At 37.9% G+C, this 17,570-nt stretch overlaps 1 protein-coding gene across 5 annotated transcripts; it reads right to left on the bottom strand.

Moving 5' to 3' along the window:
* Positions 1 to 791: 791 nt before the first annotated feature.
* Positions 792 to 17,041, bottom strand: LOC138854497 (syntaxin-like). Of its 5 annotated transcripts, XM_070098165.1 has the most exons (8): positions 16,834 to 17,041; positions 11,766 to 11,826; positions 11,388 to 11,559; positions 9,110 to 9,235; positions 7,624 to 7,792; positions 6,868 to 7,049; positions 4,915 to 5,121; positions 792 to 875 (listed from the first exon to the last, which is right to left on the bottom strand). In XM_070098165.1, exons 2-8 carry the CDS (start codon positions 11,768 to 11,770, stop codon positions 867 to 869), a joined length of 870 nt encoding a protein of 289 aa, XP_069954266.1. In that variant the 5' UTR covers positions 11,771 to 11,826; positions 16,834 to 17,041; the 3' UTR covers positions 792 to 866. The 5 variants fall into 5 exon arrangements, with proteins under 5 accessions (XP_069954266.1, XP_069954267.1, XP_069954268.1 ...); XM_070098166.1 differs by lacking the exon at positions 11,766 to 11,826; XM_070098167.1 differs by lacking the exons at positions 11,766 to 11,826; positions 16,834 to 17,041 and adding an exon at positions 15,471 to 15,998.
* Between the last annotated feature and the right edge of the window lie 529 nt (positions 17,042 to 17,570).

Genomic DNA, 17,570 nt, shown 5'->3' on the forward strand with positions numbered 1-17,570 from the left:
CACATAATCTACACAATATGGCTTTAAAATAATCCTTTATCACATTGAGCACACCCTCAAACACTTGAGTGATTTGAACACAGGAAAGAAAAGTATATTCTGTATCAGAAGCAAAAGATTATTTTTTCAATAAACTGGGTTATATTATCTAAAAAGTGTGTACAGTCATAAACTTCCATCCTAGGAAATTCCAAAATTTTATATTATTGTGATGAGAAATGAGACACCTGTGCAACATTTGGGTATCATCATTCTAGAAATATTTTACCAGCCAGTCGCTGCTTCAGTCCAGTGCAAAGAAAGGTGGAAGACTGGATTGATGAAGCCACTAGCTGGCAAAATGTTACCAGAATAAAGATACCCAAATGTTACACAAGTGTCTCATTTATCATCTTCAGTTTTATAAACCATTTATTCACATATATATCATTGTGTTTAGCTTTTAGAATGCCACAAACTCCTGCACTGTTGTTAGGTTGAAAACTTTCATGAGATTTACTATTTCTGATAGTTATAAGTATTCACAGTGGGGCTTAGGAGAAGTTTGCTATGCTTAAATTTTGGAAGACCACAGGTAGAGGTTATGTATCTGTAATGTGGTGCATCAAACACACAGAACATAATGGGGAACTGCTACTTCAGAATCTCACAGTATAATGAGTACAATAAGAGAAACAATGATACAAACTGATTTACCTAAAAATAAGTAGCAATAAGAGTTTAAAGTGTTGATACATAACTTTATAAAGCTATAGGTTGTGTTGACACAAAACCACGATCACAGTTCTTACATTAAATAATGATGGTGGAAATATTGTAGGTAGGAGACCACATTTCTGCAGGTCAGCAGATTCAGTCTGTTCCCTTCATAAAAACTGAAAAAGAAGCAGAAAGTGAATACAGGGTAAAGATAATTACATGGAAAAACTATAGTGTACATAATAAGGGTTAAACTATTAGAATAATTCACATTACAGAGTGTGCAATATCTCTCTTTAGATGAGGGGTCTAACTAGACTGAAAATATTTGAAATGCCTCTTAGGTTTTTAATGTGGACTATTCCAATAACAAATTATTATAAGTTTGTGAATCCCTTCATAAATGTTACCTTTCTCACACTCTAACAGCATGAACTATTAAAAACCACTTGGTCTCCACTCACTCCCATCTAACTTGCACACATGCTTAAGCCCCTAGGCCTCAAACCCACCTTTACCCCCTCATTTCCAACTGTTCCTAAGACAACTCCTACCTCTCTTTCCTTCCACCTCAGATTTGTACATCCCCATCATCCTATTCCTCCCTATCCTCTCTTAACTGTCCAAACTAACTCAGAATCCCTCCTTCTACACCATCTTTTAATTGCTCCAAATGCTCTGCAGAACATTTACACATCACTTTTAAAACATGATAAAATTATCTTTTTTATTTCAACAAACTGGCCATATCCCACTGAGGCAGGGAGACCTAAAAAGAAAAACTAAAGTTTCTCTTTTTAAATTTAGTAATTTATACAGGAGACGGGGTTACTACCACCTTGCTCCCATAAAATTATTTATACATGTAGTTACAAAAATTAATGCTACATATTCTGTAGCATATATGAGAGATTTTGGGAGATGTTGAGTGTGTAGGAACTTTTGAGCCAAGTGAAAGTAATTGTGATAGGGGATCTAAATGCAAAAGAAGGAGAAGCATTGAAAGAGGGTGTGGTAGGTAAGTTTGGGGTGCCAGGTGTAAATAATAATGGGGAGCATTTGATTGAACTTTGTATAGAAAGGGGTTTGGTTATAGGTAACATATTTTAAGAAAAAGAGAATAAATAAGTATACAAGATATGATGTAGGGTGAAATGACAGTAGTTTGTTGGACTACGTATTGGTAGATAAAAGACTGTTGGGTAGACTTCAGGATGTACATGTTTATAGAGGGGCCACAGATACATCAGATCACTTTTTAGTTGTAGCTACAGTGAGAGTAAAAGGTAGATGGGATACAAGGAAAATGAAAGCAGCAAGTAAGACAGAAGTGAAGGTTTATAAACTAGAGGAGACAGTGAGGGTAAGATATAAACAACTGTTGGAGGATAGCTGGGCTAGTGAGAATACAGGCAATGGGGTAGATGTATGGGGTAACTTTAAGAATATAGTATTAGTGTGTTCAGCAGAAGTTTGTAGTTACAGGAAAGTGGGTACGGGAGGGAAGAAGAGTGATTGGTGGAATGATGTAAAGATATTTCTTACTACTGTAAGAGAGAAAAAGTTAGCATACAAGATGTTTTTACAAAGTAGAAGTGATGCAAAGAGGGAGGAGTATATGGAGAGAAAAAGAGAGGTTAAAAGAGTGGTGAAGCAATGTAAAAAGAGAGCAAATGAGAGAGTGGGTGAGATGTTATCAACAAATTTTGTTGAAAATAAGAAAAAGTTTTGGAGCTAGATTAATAAGTTGAGAAAGCCAAGGGAAAGAATGGATTTGTTAGTTAAAAATAGGAGAGGAGAGTTATTAAATGGAGAGTTAGAGGTATCGGGAAGAGGGAGGGAATATTTTGAGGAATTGTTAAAAGTTGATGAAGCTAGAGAAGCTGTGATTTCGTGTATAGGGCAAGGAGGAATAACATCTTCTAGGAGTGAGGAAGAACCAGTTGTGGTGTGGAGGAAGTGCGTGGGACAGCGAGTAGAATGAAAGGGGGTAAAGCATCTGGGATTGATGGGATAAAGATAGAAATGTTAAAAGCAGATGGGGATACAGATTTGGAGTGGTTAGTGATTTTATTTAATAAATGTATGGAAGAGGGTAAGGTACCTAGGGATTGGCAGAGAGCATGCATAGTTCCTTTGTATAAAGGAAAAGGGGACAAAAGTGTGTGTAAAAATTATAGGGAAAGAAGTCTGTTGAGTTCTAGGTAGTAGGTTGGTAGACAGCAATCGCCCAGGGAGGTACTACCGTCCTGCTACGTGAGCAAAACAGAAACCTGTAATTGTTTTACATGATGGTAGGATTGCTGGTGTCTTTTTTCTGTCTCATAAACATGCAAGATTTCAGGTACGTGTTGCTACTTCTACTTACACTTTGATCACACTACACATGCATGTACAAGCATATATATACACACCCCTCTGGGTTTTCTTCAATTTTCTTTCTAGTTCTTGTTCGTGTTTATTTCCTCTTATCTCCATGGAGAAGTGGAACAGAATTCTTCCTACGTAAGCCATGCGTGTTGTAAGAGGCGACTAAAATGCTAGGAGCAAGGGGCTACTAACCCCTTCTCCTGTATAAATTACTAAATTTTAAAAGGGAAACTTTCGTTTTTCTTTTTGGGCCACCCTGCCTCGGTGGGATACTGCCGGTTTGTTGAAAAAAAAAAAGTCTGTTGAGTGTAACTGGTAAAGTGTATGGTAGAGTTATTGATAGAATTATAAGTAAGATAGAAAGCAGGATAGCAGATGAACATGGAGGCTTTAAGAAAGGTAGGGGACTGTGTAGGCCAAGTGTTTGCAGTGAAACACATAGGTGAACAGTATTTAGATAAGGGTAAAGAAGTTTTTGTGGCACTTATGGATATGAAAAAGGCATATGATAGGGTGGATAGGGGGGTAATGTGGCAGATGTTGCAAATGTATGGAATAGGAGGTAGGTTATTGAAAGCAGTGAAAATTTTTTACAAGGATAGTGATGCTCAGGTTAGAGTAGACCTTAGACAGGGATGTGTGATGTCACCATGGTTGTTCAATATATTTACAGATGGAGTAGTAAGAGAAGTGAATGCTTGGGTGTTGGCAAGAGGTGTGGGGTTAAAAGATGAAGAATCTAACACAAAGTGGGAGTTGTCACAGTTGCTCTTTGCTGATGAGTGCTTTTGGGAGATTCTGAAGAGAAGTTGCAAAGGTTGGTTAATGAGTTTGGTAGGGTATGTGAAAGAAGGAAGTTAAAAGTGAATATAGGAAAGAGTAAGGTGATGAGGATAACAAAAAAATTAGGTAATAGAAGATTGGATATCAAATTGGAGGGAGAGAGTATGGAGGAGGTGAATATGTTCAGATATCTGAGAGTGGACGTGTCAGCAGATGGGTCTATGAAGGATGAGGTGAATCATAGAATTGACAAGGGAAAAAAGGTGAGTGGTACACTGAGGAGTCTGTGGAGACAAAGAACTTTATCCATGAAAGCAAAGAGGGGAATGTATGAAAGTATAGTTATGCCAATGCTCTTGTATGGGTGTGAGGCATGGGTTGTGAATGTTGCAACAAGAAGGCTGGAGGCAGTGGAGATGTCATGTCTGAGGGCAATGTGTAGTGTGAATATAAGGCATCCGTAGTTTGGAGATTAGGAGGAGGTGTGGGCTTACCAAAACTATTATCCAGAAGGCTGAGAAGGGGTTATTGCGATGGTTTGGACATGCAGAGAGATTGGAACGAAATAGAGTATACAAATCTGTAGTGGAGGGAAGGCGGAGTAGGAGTAGCATAGGAAAGGTTGGAGGGAGGGGGTAAAGGAGGTTTTGTGTGCGAGGGGCTTTGACTTCCAGTAAGCATGCATGAGCGTGTTAGACAGGAGCGAATGGAGACAAATGGTTTTTAGGAGTTGACGTGCTGTTGGAGTGTAAGCAAGGTAACATTTATGAAGGGATTCAGGGAAACTGGCAGACTGGACTTGAGTCCTGGAGATGATAAGTACAGTGTCTGCACTCTGAAGGAGGGGTGTTAATGTTGCAGTTTTATAACTGTAGTGTAGGCATGTCTCTGGCAAGACAGTGATGGAGTGAATGATGATGAAAGTTTTTCTTTTTTGTGCCACCCTGCCTTGGCGGGAGGCGGCCGATGTGTTAATAATAAATAAAAAAAATATGAACTTGCCAATAATCGGTAGTACAATTAAAAACTACTGATTTATACAGATTTTTAGAATTGACATACCGAGAAAATTACGATAAGGAGGATAATAAGAAGGATCACGGAAAGGATGATGGCAATGATGATCTTCTTCTTCAGTGATTTCCTCTGATTTATCCGAGCTTCAATCAACTCTCCTTTTGCCTTCTCTGTCCTAGTTTGAGATTCAAATACACTGTTTTCTATCCTATTAATGACATCTCCTTGGTCAAACACAAGAGCATTCACTTCCTGCAAAATTACAACAACTTAGTTAATTGTACTATCTATTTATTTACATGAAGCACTAAGCTCATGTGTGTCACTCAGCATAAGAGATGGTAGGGCTACAATCCTCCATCTGATAAGTGCAGGAATGCTGACCTACCTACTTGTACTCACCTGGATACTGACTTAATACATAGTATCTATCAAATATATGAAATGATAAGATTAGAGACTAAAAAATAATAAAGAGAATTACAACTGCAATTACTTTTGCAAAACAAGATGGGACTTTCAATAGGAATATAATGGCCTGTGGTTCTGTTGGTAGTACACTCAGCTCACATTCTGACAGTCCATGGTTTAATCCCCAGCACGGATGGAAACACTGGGTATGTTTCCTAACAACTATTGCCCTGCTCACCTAGCAGTAAGGAGGTACCTGGGTGTTGGTCGATTGTTGTAGGGTGGCATCCCAGGGGATGTATACCTTAGAGAAGGCTGAACTTTCAAATGAGCTGAGGTAGGATAACAGTTCTTAGCTTGTAAAATTTATGTATAAAAAAAACTTAAACACATAACAGTATCTCTCAATGAAGCAAAGATCTCTGGGAAAGCAGATACATCAATCCCTCTTTACATGGTTTGCTCTTATATGACCAGTGCAGTTTGCAAAATGTAATGGAGATAGTTAAAAATATAATTAAGCAAATGATATTTTAAGACTACATTAACTGTTTCGAACAAATGATCAACTCTTAGCTTATACCCTGCAAATCATGCGATTCTGAATTCTTCTTTCAACAAACTGGCCATATTCCACCAAAGCAGGGTGGCCCAAAAAAGAAAAACAAAAGTTTCTCTTTTGACTAGTAACGTATTCAGAAGGGGTTACTAGCCCCTTGCTCCCGGCATTTTAGTTGCCTCTTACAACACACATGGGAGATTCTGAATTATGCCAAAATATTCATTAGTGTACTGTAATACAGTATTCCGATTACTGACATTAAACAAGAAATCCTACCGTCCTGCCAAGTGAGTGCAAAATGGAAACCTGTAATTGTTTTACATGCAAGATATCAGGTACATCTTGCTACTTGTACTTACACTTAGGTCAAACTCCACATGCATGTACACACATACATGTATATATACACACCCCTCTGTGTTTTCTTCTATTTTCTTACTAGTTCTTGTTCTGGTTTATTTCTTCTTATCTCCATGGGAAAGTGGAAAGGATTCTTCCTCTGTAAGCCATGCGTGTTGTAAGAGGCGACTAAAATGCCAGAAGCAAGGGGCTAGTGCCCCCTTTCTCCTGTATAAATTACTAAATTTAAAAGGAAACACTTCTGTTTTTCTTTTAAGGTTACCCTGGTTTGATGGGATATGGATGGTGTACAAAAAAAAAAAAAAAAAAAATATTGCTACAAAAATTTATCTTAGGAAAGATGTTGATGTTTTGTATTAAAGCTTACATGAAAGTGTAGCAGTAAGGGTGTCTCTCTTTTGGGCAATGTTTTGGAGCTGGCCAGGCAATTTTACTAAGAACTAAATACAAAAATACAACTGCCTATACCCACAGCTCACTTCACTACTAAGGTAGCTACTGCCTCAATGAAGTAACAAATAAAAACCATATTACAGAAGTCTAAACATATTCTCTAAGGGTATATCATTTTTTTATATTCTTCTCTAATTTTACTTCAAGCATAATATATATAACATACATTTCATGCAACATTTCATCACTGAAAACCTGCAATACATACATACATGAAACATATGATGTAACTCAGTAATGGACTTTTCCAATTTAATGAAAGCATCATGTCTCTCCTGGAGATCGTGAAGCTGTTGACGAGCCACTTGAGTCTCTTGGATAATATTTTGGGTAAATATCTCGGTGGTTTCTTCCAGTAAATTTTCAAGCTCAGCTTCATCAATTCCTGCTTGACCTGTGAAGATATTACACTGACTCAATATATATATCACATGAAGGACTGAAAAAACATGTTTTTAATTAGGAAACCAGTTAGGCTAAGGCTCAACCAATTCATATTCCAAATTCCATGTTTTCCCCTATTTACTGTTTTGTGACAAGTTTTTAACTCTAGACAACAATAGTCTCTGACACCATCTTGTCCCTAAAATGATCACCAATGTCCACTGTGCGTGTAAACATATTTTGCAAAAGTTCTCATGTCAAAGCACCTATAACTGATATATCAAGTGAAAACTACAATTTTAGTGTGCCTATCTGACTTTTAATTATGTTCAGTAATGAAGAACCCTATACACTGTATTCCTGCTCAATCAACATAGGGTATGGCAACTGTTTATTTAACTATAAATATTACATGAGGAGAGATTTATTTTTTTACAGAATGGAATATTAAGCCAGGGGATGGCTTTGGTTAAATAACCAAAAGCTCCACTTAAACAGATCCTCACATGACTACAACATGCATCAAGAGAAATTTTTCCACTTCCCCTGACAACCAAAATATCCAGTTTCATCCTTCAACTTGCCTGTTATAATAAGTTCTTTTCTGACGTATTGAGCATGGCGATCATGAGTATCGGCCTGCATTACTGACAGTTCACGCAACACCATCGACAGGTGAATAACCAGAGATAAGTGGTGAGTTCTTGCTACATGACCAACAACTCCAGTGGTAGTTTCACTTTTATTCTTTATCTGAAAATAAAATCATACGGTAGAGAGAGACAGAAACCAAATTCATTTAAACTACAATGACAGACCCTTCATGGAAGTGACCAAAGGACCGAATATGACATAAGGCAATCTGAACAGAAATTTTTTGTGTTCAACAAAATTAGCTAAGCAGGTAACCTTAATGAAAGGATGGTATTGTGAGGATTGAATGTTCTTTATACAATAACTGTAACAAATGAAAAAAGTATAAAAATGATTCATCATTTATCCATTTTTTCTAAATCCAAAATTGAGAAATTTCAAACAAATTAGTTTGCTGATAAAGAGTGAAGAGTTTCTAAAATCAAGTATATTAAGTACAAAGTGACTGATTGAATAATGACATTGCCATTATTACTGCAGCTTTACTTGACTCCACAGTACAGAGAGATAAACATATTAATAAACCAAAACAACAAAAATGGAAGAAAATACTACAAGAATATTGTCAAAAGCAAATAACATTACTAAGTACGTAATACCTAGGTGTACTAACCTGGGTGCACAACCTAGGTGCACTAACTTAGATGGGCTAACTCGATATTTAAAGTCTTAAACCCTAACTTCTCGTATTTTTTTTTTTTTAATATTAATTTATTAACACACTGGCCGATTCCCACCAAGGCAGGATGGCCCGAAAAAGAAAAACTTTCACCATCATTCACTCCATCACTGTCTTCCAGAAGGGTGCTTTACACTACAGTTTTTAAACTGCAACATTAACACCCCTCCTTCAGAGTGCAGAATATTTCAATATTTAACTGCACCCCAATGGAAATAAGTCACTGACCTTTTTTTTGATTATCCTAGGTAATTTACACACATTACTATGTATTATGATATTAGCAGTTTGGAGGGATATGTTGTGTATCTTTATACGTATATGCTTCTAAACTGTTGTGTTCTCAGCACCTCTGCAAAAACAGTGATTATGTATGAGTGAGGTGAAAGTGTTGAATGATGATGAAAGTATTTTCTTTTTGGGGATTTTCTTTCTTTTTGGGTCACCCTGCCTTGGTGGGAGACGGCCGACTTGTTAAAAAAAAAAAAAAAATTTACTATGTATGACTTGTGTAAATGTATTTGTGTGTACCTATACCTAAATGAACTTGTCTACTTACACCTTCTCATATACAATCACAATGCTCCTAGGCGCACTCCTACACAGTGACATTCTTTCACAACTTTTAATATTGACCTGCATGTCTATTCTCACATATGTTGGGGGCTATCATCCACTTGTTAAACATATAGAGCACTACATCTGACAACATTCACAAGTACAAAACTAGTTCTTACCTCATCTAAGCAAGTGCGTAATTTTCGAGCCTGTGCCTTGATTTTACTGATTTTATCATCCACTTTATGGCGGTTGTCATGCTCATGCACCATTAACCGCAGTTCATACACAGAGTCCATCATTTCCTGAAAAATGTGGCATTTAAATGGAATATGGAGCCATACTTCAGCAAAGCAACGATTCAAATACATATAGCTAAACATGAAGTGTTACAAACTCGTTAATGACTGTGATATGTGTGACTCACTAGTAGTATACGAGGTCATAATTTGTAATGTAAAGTTATAGTGCAGTCAACTCTTGGTTAATGAATTATTACTATTGATTAATGGATTACTAGAGGAAGCTGGTGGAAGATCATAACACTAAGACAATTCTATAATCAACAAACTTTGTCCATGGTTTCCAAATCAATTTACCCAACAGATTTCATCTCGTACTTTTGAAGTCTGTTAAATCAAGGTCCACTCAATTGAGTTTTACCGTATTGTATATGAAAATGTGCAAAATGACGATGGAAATAAATGGTATAAAATACCAATATGATGAAAAAAATAAACACAAGTGCAGCATAATGAGATCCTTTACTGACTACATTTCACCCATACAGTGTACTCAAGTCACAATGATAAAATTAACTGTGTGGGTGAAACGTAGTCAATAAGGGATTGTATTATACTGCATTAGTGTAAATGATGATACTGGGTAATCACATAACTAAATGAGTATATTAGTTCACCAAGAGATTAAGAGATTAAATCACAATTTGATTTTTCTGCAATTTTAATACTATACCTCACAGTGATAGTAAACAACCATATTATTAACTAACAAAAAAAGGCACAATACCGTGACTGGAACGATACACAAATAACCCGCACATAGAGGAGAAAAAGAGAGCGGAAAGGGTATATATAGGCTCCTCCTCCTCTTACTGCCTCCCCACTACTACTTCCTTTTGCCTCCACTACTACTACTACTACCTCCTGCCTATATATACCCTTCCCGCTCTCCTTTCGTTAGTGTGACTTTGTAAATGGTCCAAGTCAGACTGAAACGTTGTCATAAGCTCCTCTCTTCTATGTGCGAATTATTTGTGTAACCATATTATTATTACAATCATGGGGGGAGAGCTAAACCCAAAGAAGTCTTACAGTGCCTAAGGTAACGGAAGTCATTCAGACTCAATTCAAGGAATTAGTGCGCAGGTCCAATTCTTTAAATCAAGAGCCCATCACCAGCATCAAGGAACCTTCCTTGGGGAGCTATGTAACCTTAGCTCAGAATAGCATTTTGCAAAAGAGTGAAAGCTTTAAATACTAGACTACCATTATTTATATTTTTCCATACATTTTTTTTAAAATGCTCTACTGTATCTTCATAATCCTCAAACACTACAATAAAATTACAGTAAAAACGAGTGTGTAAACAATAAAAGAAATTGGATCAAACAATATTTTATATATGGATTACCCCTCAAGGAAGGTTCCTTGATGATGGTGAAGGGCTCTTGATTTAGGGAATTGGATCTGTGCTCCAGTTCCATGAATTAAGCCTGAATGCCTTTCACATCCCCCCCAGGCGCTGTATAATCCTCCGGGTTTAGCACTTCCCCCTTGATTATAATAATAATAATAAATATATATGGATTAGCCTTTATAAAACGACAAAGAAAATAACTTCAAAACAATATAAACTGTAGCCTAATTTCTAGTTTTTAATAGATATTTAACCCTTAAACTGTCCAAACTTAGATCTACGTTTTTTCAACATTTGAAAGTATGTAAAAACATGTAGTTTTTTTTTTTTTAATTTGAAAATGTGTAAAAAACTTTTATCTACTTTTTTTTTTTGCTATATTTGAAAATATGTAAAAAAAAACGTAGATCTACTTTTGGAGCACTACGCATGTGAACTCAATATCTGGAGAACGTATATTTATTTGGACAGTTTAAGGGTTAAACTGAAAATACTACTTTAAACAAAAAAACAGAAAATCCAATCCAGTAAACGAGAGTCAAGCAATATAAAATTTGAACTACCATTTCCAGTTAACTGGTTTCCCTGAATTTCTCCACAAAATATTACCCTGCTAAAAAAAAAAAAAAAAAAAAAAAATAGTGAAAAGAGGAAATAAAACCTCAGTGCGTTCATGTGCTTACACACATCTTCAGAGAAAGATGTGTGTGTAAACACATGAAAGTGGTAGTGTTTTCCTATAACTGATTTATAATCTGAAATGCTTTTATTTGGTGCACATACAGCAGAGTACTGTACCTTCAACTTAATATAAAGAGGACCAATCTTATCAAGAAGGTCCAGGAGAGCTTTCTGATCATTATCATCATCATAATAAATGGAGACCACATCATCCTCTGTAATACTTTGCCGCTTGCTTAGTTCTCGAAGTTCTTTTAGTCTGTCACGAATCATCATGGCTCCCTTTTTTCTGGAAAAACACTTTGTAGTTATCCACACATTCTTACATGATACAGCACTGAAGCATACTACTGTACTTAAAATTAACTAAGTGCTCTTGTACATGAAAAGAATAGTACCTTTACTACATTTTGAACATAAAATAATTATTTTAACATATCGGCCATTATCCACCAAGGCAAGATGACCCATAAAACAAGAGCTTTCATCACTCACTCCATTAGGTGATGGAGTGAGTGATATCTGGAGGGTCTTCCGGTAGTCAATGCTCCTGTGACTGGGTCCATGACCAAATAAAATAATTAGTATAACAAAGAGATGCTGACAGACAATATTACAAGTAAAAAACAGTAAATAATTACAGTATAAGTTGTAGTATTCAATGATGCACGAAGCATTTTTTTTTAAAATCCATAAAGTGCTTCCAATACCTATAAAAAAATTAATGTCAGATGTAGGTATGGCTTGTTTCTCATTGATTTATACAATATGGTCAAGAAATGTAAATTTTTATAATTGTATAATTGCCTCTGTGGCTACAAGAGTATAGCTATACTTATGGTGTTCTGTCTTCTTAAATATGTTCATAATTATATTGCTTAAAATTTCCTGTGGTTGTAGTACTTACTCTTGCAATTTGTTCTGTTCTTCCACTACTAGTACAGTGGACCCCCGCATAACAATTACCTCCGAATGCGACCAATTATGTAAGTGTATTTATATAAGTGCGTTTGTACGTGTATGTTTGGGGGTCTGAAATGGACTAATCTACTTCACAATATTCCTTATGGGAATAAATTCGGTCAGTACTGGCACCTGAACATACTTATGGAGTGAAAAAATATCGTTAACCGGGGGTCCACTGTATTTGCAAAGAAAAATGTTGTAATATTTCAGTAGATCTATTTTTTTTATTTATATCTGTAGCCTCTTGTTTTCCTTGGTGAAAGAACTACAAACTTTCATAATTTTAGCTCTAGGATCCATTTTGCAGTGTTTTCTTTTTTCTTTTTTGTTTGATCCACAAATCTGTTAAGGTGTGGATACAACACAGCAGCTGCATATTCCAGTTTTGGTTTAACATATGTATATAGTCAACAGCTTGTCAGCATCTCTCCATCTGTTTACTTAGAAGTCTTTTGATAGTTAACCAGTGTAGTGGATGTATAAGCATGTCTCACAATTTCATTTACATGAACTCCTAGCGACAATTTTTATTAAACACCAAGATCCCTTTCCTTATATAGTGTGATACTCCACTCCCAGAATTTTGTCACACAATCTATATTCTTTATGTGGTCTGATTTTGCTTTCTCCCATTTCATTACATGGCATTTATCAGTATTAAATTCCACTATCTATCTGCCACTCCATTTGCTCAAGCTGTGTAAGTCTTCTTGTAAAGATTTAGTCATTTTAATTTTTTGGTAAAAATTTATATTACATCATCAACAAATTCATATAATTTTGCATTCCTTCTGCTAAGTTATATATACAAATTAAAAACATTATACACAAATAACCCACACAGAGGAGACCAAAATACAGTGGACCCCCGCATAGCGACCTTAATCCGTGCAAGAGGGCTGGCTGTTATGCGAAATGTTCGCTATGTGAATGAATTTTCCCCATAAGAAATAATGGAAATAAAATTAATCCGTGCAAGACACCCAAAAGTATGAAAAAAAATTTTTTTTACCACAAAAAAATGTTAATTTTAGTACACACAAACTGAAAAAGGCATGCACAATTACATGACACTTACTTTTATTGAAGATCTGGTGATGATTGATGGGATGGGAGGAGGGGAGAGAGAGTGTTAGTGTTTAGAAGGGGAATCCCCTTCCATTAAGACTTGAGGAGGCAAGTCCTTTTCTGGGGTTACTTCCCTTCTTCTTTTAATGCCACTAGGACCAGCTTCAGAGTCACTGGACTTCTTTCGCACAACATATCTGTCCATAGTGGCCTGTACCTCTCGTTCCTTTATGATTTGTCTAAAGTGGTTCACAACATTGTCATTGTAACAGTCACCAGCACGGCTTGCAATAGCTGTGTGAGGGTGATTTTCATCAAAAAAGGTTTGCACTTCAAGCCATTTTGCACACATTTCCTTAATCTTTGAAGTAGGCAATTCCTTCAATTTCTCTCTCCCCTCCTTTGAACCAGTTTCCCCAGGTCTGGCCTCTTGCTCTTGAAGTTGATCTATCAGCTCATCAGTGGTTAGTTCTTCATTGTCCTCCTCCACCAACTCTTCCACATCATCCCCACTAACCTCCAACCCCAAGGACTTCCCCAATGCCACAATTGATTCCTCAACTGGTATACTCCTCTCAGGGTTAGCCTCAAACCCTTCAAAATCCCTTTTGTCTACACATTCTGGCCACAGTTTCTTCCAAGCAGAGTTCAAGGTTCTCTTAGTCACTCCCTCCCAAGCCTTACCTATAAGGTTTACACAATTGAGGATATTAAAGTGATCCTTCCAAAACTCTTTTAGAGTCAATCGAGTGTCTGTGGTCACTTCAAAGCACTTTTGAAACATAGCTTTTGTGTACAGTTTCTTGAAGTTGGAAATGACCTGCTGGTCCATGGGCTGCAGGAGAGGAGTGGTATTAGGAGGCAAAAACTTCACCTTAATGAAGCTCATGTCCCCATAAAGTCGCTCTGCCACGTCTGTAGGATGACCAGGGGCATTGTCTAACACCAGGAGGCACTTAAGTTCTAATTTCTTTTCAGTTAGGTAATCTTTCACATTGGGGGCAAATGCTTGGTATAACCAGTCATAGAAAAAGTCCCTAGTGACCCATGCCTTACTGTTTGCCCTCCACAGCACACACAAATTAGCCTTGAGGATATTCTTTTGCCTGAACGCTCTGGGAGTTTCAGAGTGATACACTAATAAAGGCTTAACTTTGCAATCACCACTAGCATTGGCACACATCAACAAAGTAAGCCTGTCTTTCATAGGCTTATGTCCTGGGAGTGCCTTTTCCTCCTGAGTAATGTAGGTCCTGCTTGGCATTTTCTTCCAGAACAGGCCTGTTTCATCACAATTAAACACTTGTTCAGGTTTCAGTCCTTCAGTTTCTATGTACTCCTTGAATTCCTGCACATATTTTTCAGCCGCTTTGTGGTCCGAACTGGCAGCCTCACCATGCCGTATCACACTATGTATGCCACTACGCTTCTTAAATCTCTCAAACCAACCTTTGCTGGCCTTAAATTCACTCACATCATCACTAGTTGCAGGCCTTTTTTTAATTAAATCCTCATGCAACTTCCTAGCCTTTTCACATATGATCGCTTGAGAGACGCTATCTCCTGCTAGCTGTTTTTCATTTATCCACACCAATAAGAGTCTCTCAACATCTTCCATCACTTGCGATCTTTGTTTCGAAAACACAGTTAAACCTTTGGCAAGAACAGCTTCCTTGATTGCCGTTTTCTTGCCCACAATAGAAGAGATGGTTGATTTGGGTTTCTTGTACAACCTGACCAGGTCGGTGATACGCACTCCACTTTCATACTTATCAATGATCTCTTTCTTCATTTCTATAGGAATTCTAACCCTTATTGCTGTAGGGTTGGAACTAGAAGCTTTCTTGGGGCCCATGGTCACTTATTTTCCAGAAACAGCACCGAAAACACTGTAATAATACGAAATATTCCGATTGTATGCTTGAATGTTACCGCGGAGGCTGGCTGGTAAACAATGCCACCGGCGGAACATATGAGGCTGGCTCAGGCCGCACATTGGACGCGTCTCGGACGAAGGCCGCTGAGCGGGTTTTTGGGCGCTATGCGGGGCAAAATTTTAGCGATCAAAGCGTCCGCTATGCGGATTGTCCGCTATGCAAGGCGTCCGTTATGCGGGGGTCCACTGTATATGACGTTTTGGTCCAACTTGGACAATTAATTACTCACACAGAAGAGTAAAGGGAAGAGTGTCAATGTATACAAGAGGGGGCAGAGACAGGAGTTTTGTAATGAGAAGAGGGAATACTATTTTGAAGTGGTGGTAGTAGTAGTAGTAGTAGTAGGAAAAGTAGTGCAACAGTGGTAGAAGTGGTAATAAGAGGGAGATAGTGGAGACTTAGCAAAGAGGTAGGAATAGAAGTAATATTGGAAGAAGTTTAAGAACAAGAGAAAAGAGGAGCACTGTATGGGGCAAGTATAGATTCTTGTGATACTCCAATGATAACATTTCCCCAAGAGGACATTTTCTCTTTATCACTGCTTATCTTTTCCTCTCAAACAGTAAGTCTCTTAACTATTATAGTATTTTGTCTTACATTCATACCATATTTTGAAGTTTCCAAATTAATCTCTAATAGGAAATGCTACCAAAAGCTTCCTTAAAGTCTAGATAAATACAATCGGATTAAATTTTAATAGGCAATCAAAAAAATTCTGAGTTGTAACTGTGTATAATAATTGTGCTTATGTGGACTTGTACCTAAATGAATTTACTTTACCCCCCCCCCCAAAAAAAAAAAACAGCCTTTACCTCATAGACCCACAATATACCTGTTTCCATTACACAGCTTATTTAATATCTGGGAATTTACATAATAAAATAAAAACAGAAGCCCCTAAATTCAATATTTGAGTCATGTTCTTCTGACCTTTCTCGAGAAAGATATATCATGGGTTTTCCCCTTCCAGTAAACTATGACATTTTGGGGCCAACCTTAAAATCGTACTAATAAATAATTGCACATCCATTAAATATACACTCATCATGAGGTCACAAAACACAGACAATGCAAATAATACAAGAATTAAGGCACAAGGATCCCAATGGAAATGTCTGATTTTTTTGGGTTATTCTTGGTAATCTACACATATGCTGATATTTATGATAATCTATGTAACTGTATTTATGTGTACCTGTACTTATTTACACATGTACACCTGGGTATCTTTATCTTTAAAGACGTCTTGTAAATGGAAATAAGTCACTTTGACCTTTTTTGGATTATCCTGGGTAATTTACACATGTATGATAATTGTACTTACGTGTACCTGTGCCTAAATAAACTTATTTACCTAAAGAAACTTACTAATTAGTGCCTTTTCCAGTCCAATAGATTATAAACGAGTTTTCGGAAAGTGTTCAAAATAATGATACCCAGGTGTTGGGCATGTGTCTAGGTACATCAACTGGCCAGGAGCTGTGACTCGACCCCAGCAACCACAAATAGGTAAGTAATAGGTGAATACTAAATGCCATCAATGTAATACTGGAAATACTTCTCATTCATCCGGGAAGATGAATCATACTCACGGCTATCAATTATGCACTACACCGGGTAACAGGGATAATATGGCACTTTTCTGCGATAATTCCTGGTCCAGGTGGGTTTAAAACGATGGAGAATGTGGGTGGAAATGGGTTTAAAAAAAGAGTAGTTGTGTAGTGTTTGTGGGGAGAAGCCAGGGAGTGAGAGAAGGGAACTGGACGAGAAACCTGTGTTTGTCTTCCCCACCCTGTGGCCCATACTGTGGGCCCCCACCCATGAGGATCCCTCCCCCGACCAGGTGGCCCACACCCCACCCCGGCAGTCAGGTCCCCACCCCGCCCATGAGCTCCCCCTATTATTCCATGAGAGCCCCACCCCGCCCCTGGGGCCCCCCACACCGCCCATGTGGCCCCAACCCCGCCCATGTGGCCCCCACCCCGCCCATGTGGCCCCACACCCCGCCCATGTGGCCCCCACCCCGCCCATGTGGCCCACTGTGGCACCCCACCCCGCCCATGTGGCCCACTGTGGCACCCACCCCGCCCATGTGGCCCACTGTGGCACCCACCCCGCCCATGTGGCCCACTGTGGCACCCACCCCGCCCATGTGGCCCACTGTGGCACCCCACCCCGCCCATGTGGCCCACTGTGGCCCCACACCCCGCCCATGTGGCCCACACTACCATCCCTCACACAATTATCAGTTACCAATCATTATCATTAGATGTAATTTGTAGTAGTAGTTAGTACTAGGGATAATTAGCAGTGGTAATAAAAGTTA

Source organism: Cherax quadricarinatus, chromosome 61 (genome assembly GCF_038502225.1).
Source record: "Cherax quadricarinatus isolate ZL_2023a chromosome 61, ASM3850222v1, whole genome shotgun sequence".
Lineage (NCBI taxonomy): Eukaryota > Metazoa > Arthropoda > Malacostraca > Decapoda > Parastacidae > Cherax > Cherax quadricarinatus.

What these genes read in the sequence shown, in the direction of transcription:
- LOC138854497 (XM_070098165.1), bottom strand. An exon ending in AAAAGAACTTATTATAACAG is followed by an intron (nt 7,050 to 7,623) that starts GCAAGTTGAAGG and finishes ATATCTTCACAG; the next exon opens with GTCAAGCAGGAATTGATGAA. An exon ending in AGTTACATCATATGTTTCAT is followed by an intron (nt 5,122 to 6,867) that starts GTATGTATGTAT and finishes GTAATTTTGCAG; the next exon opens with GAAGTGAATGCTCTTGTGTT.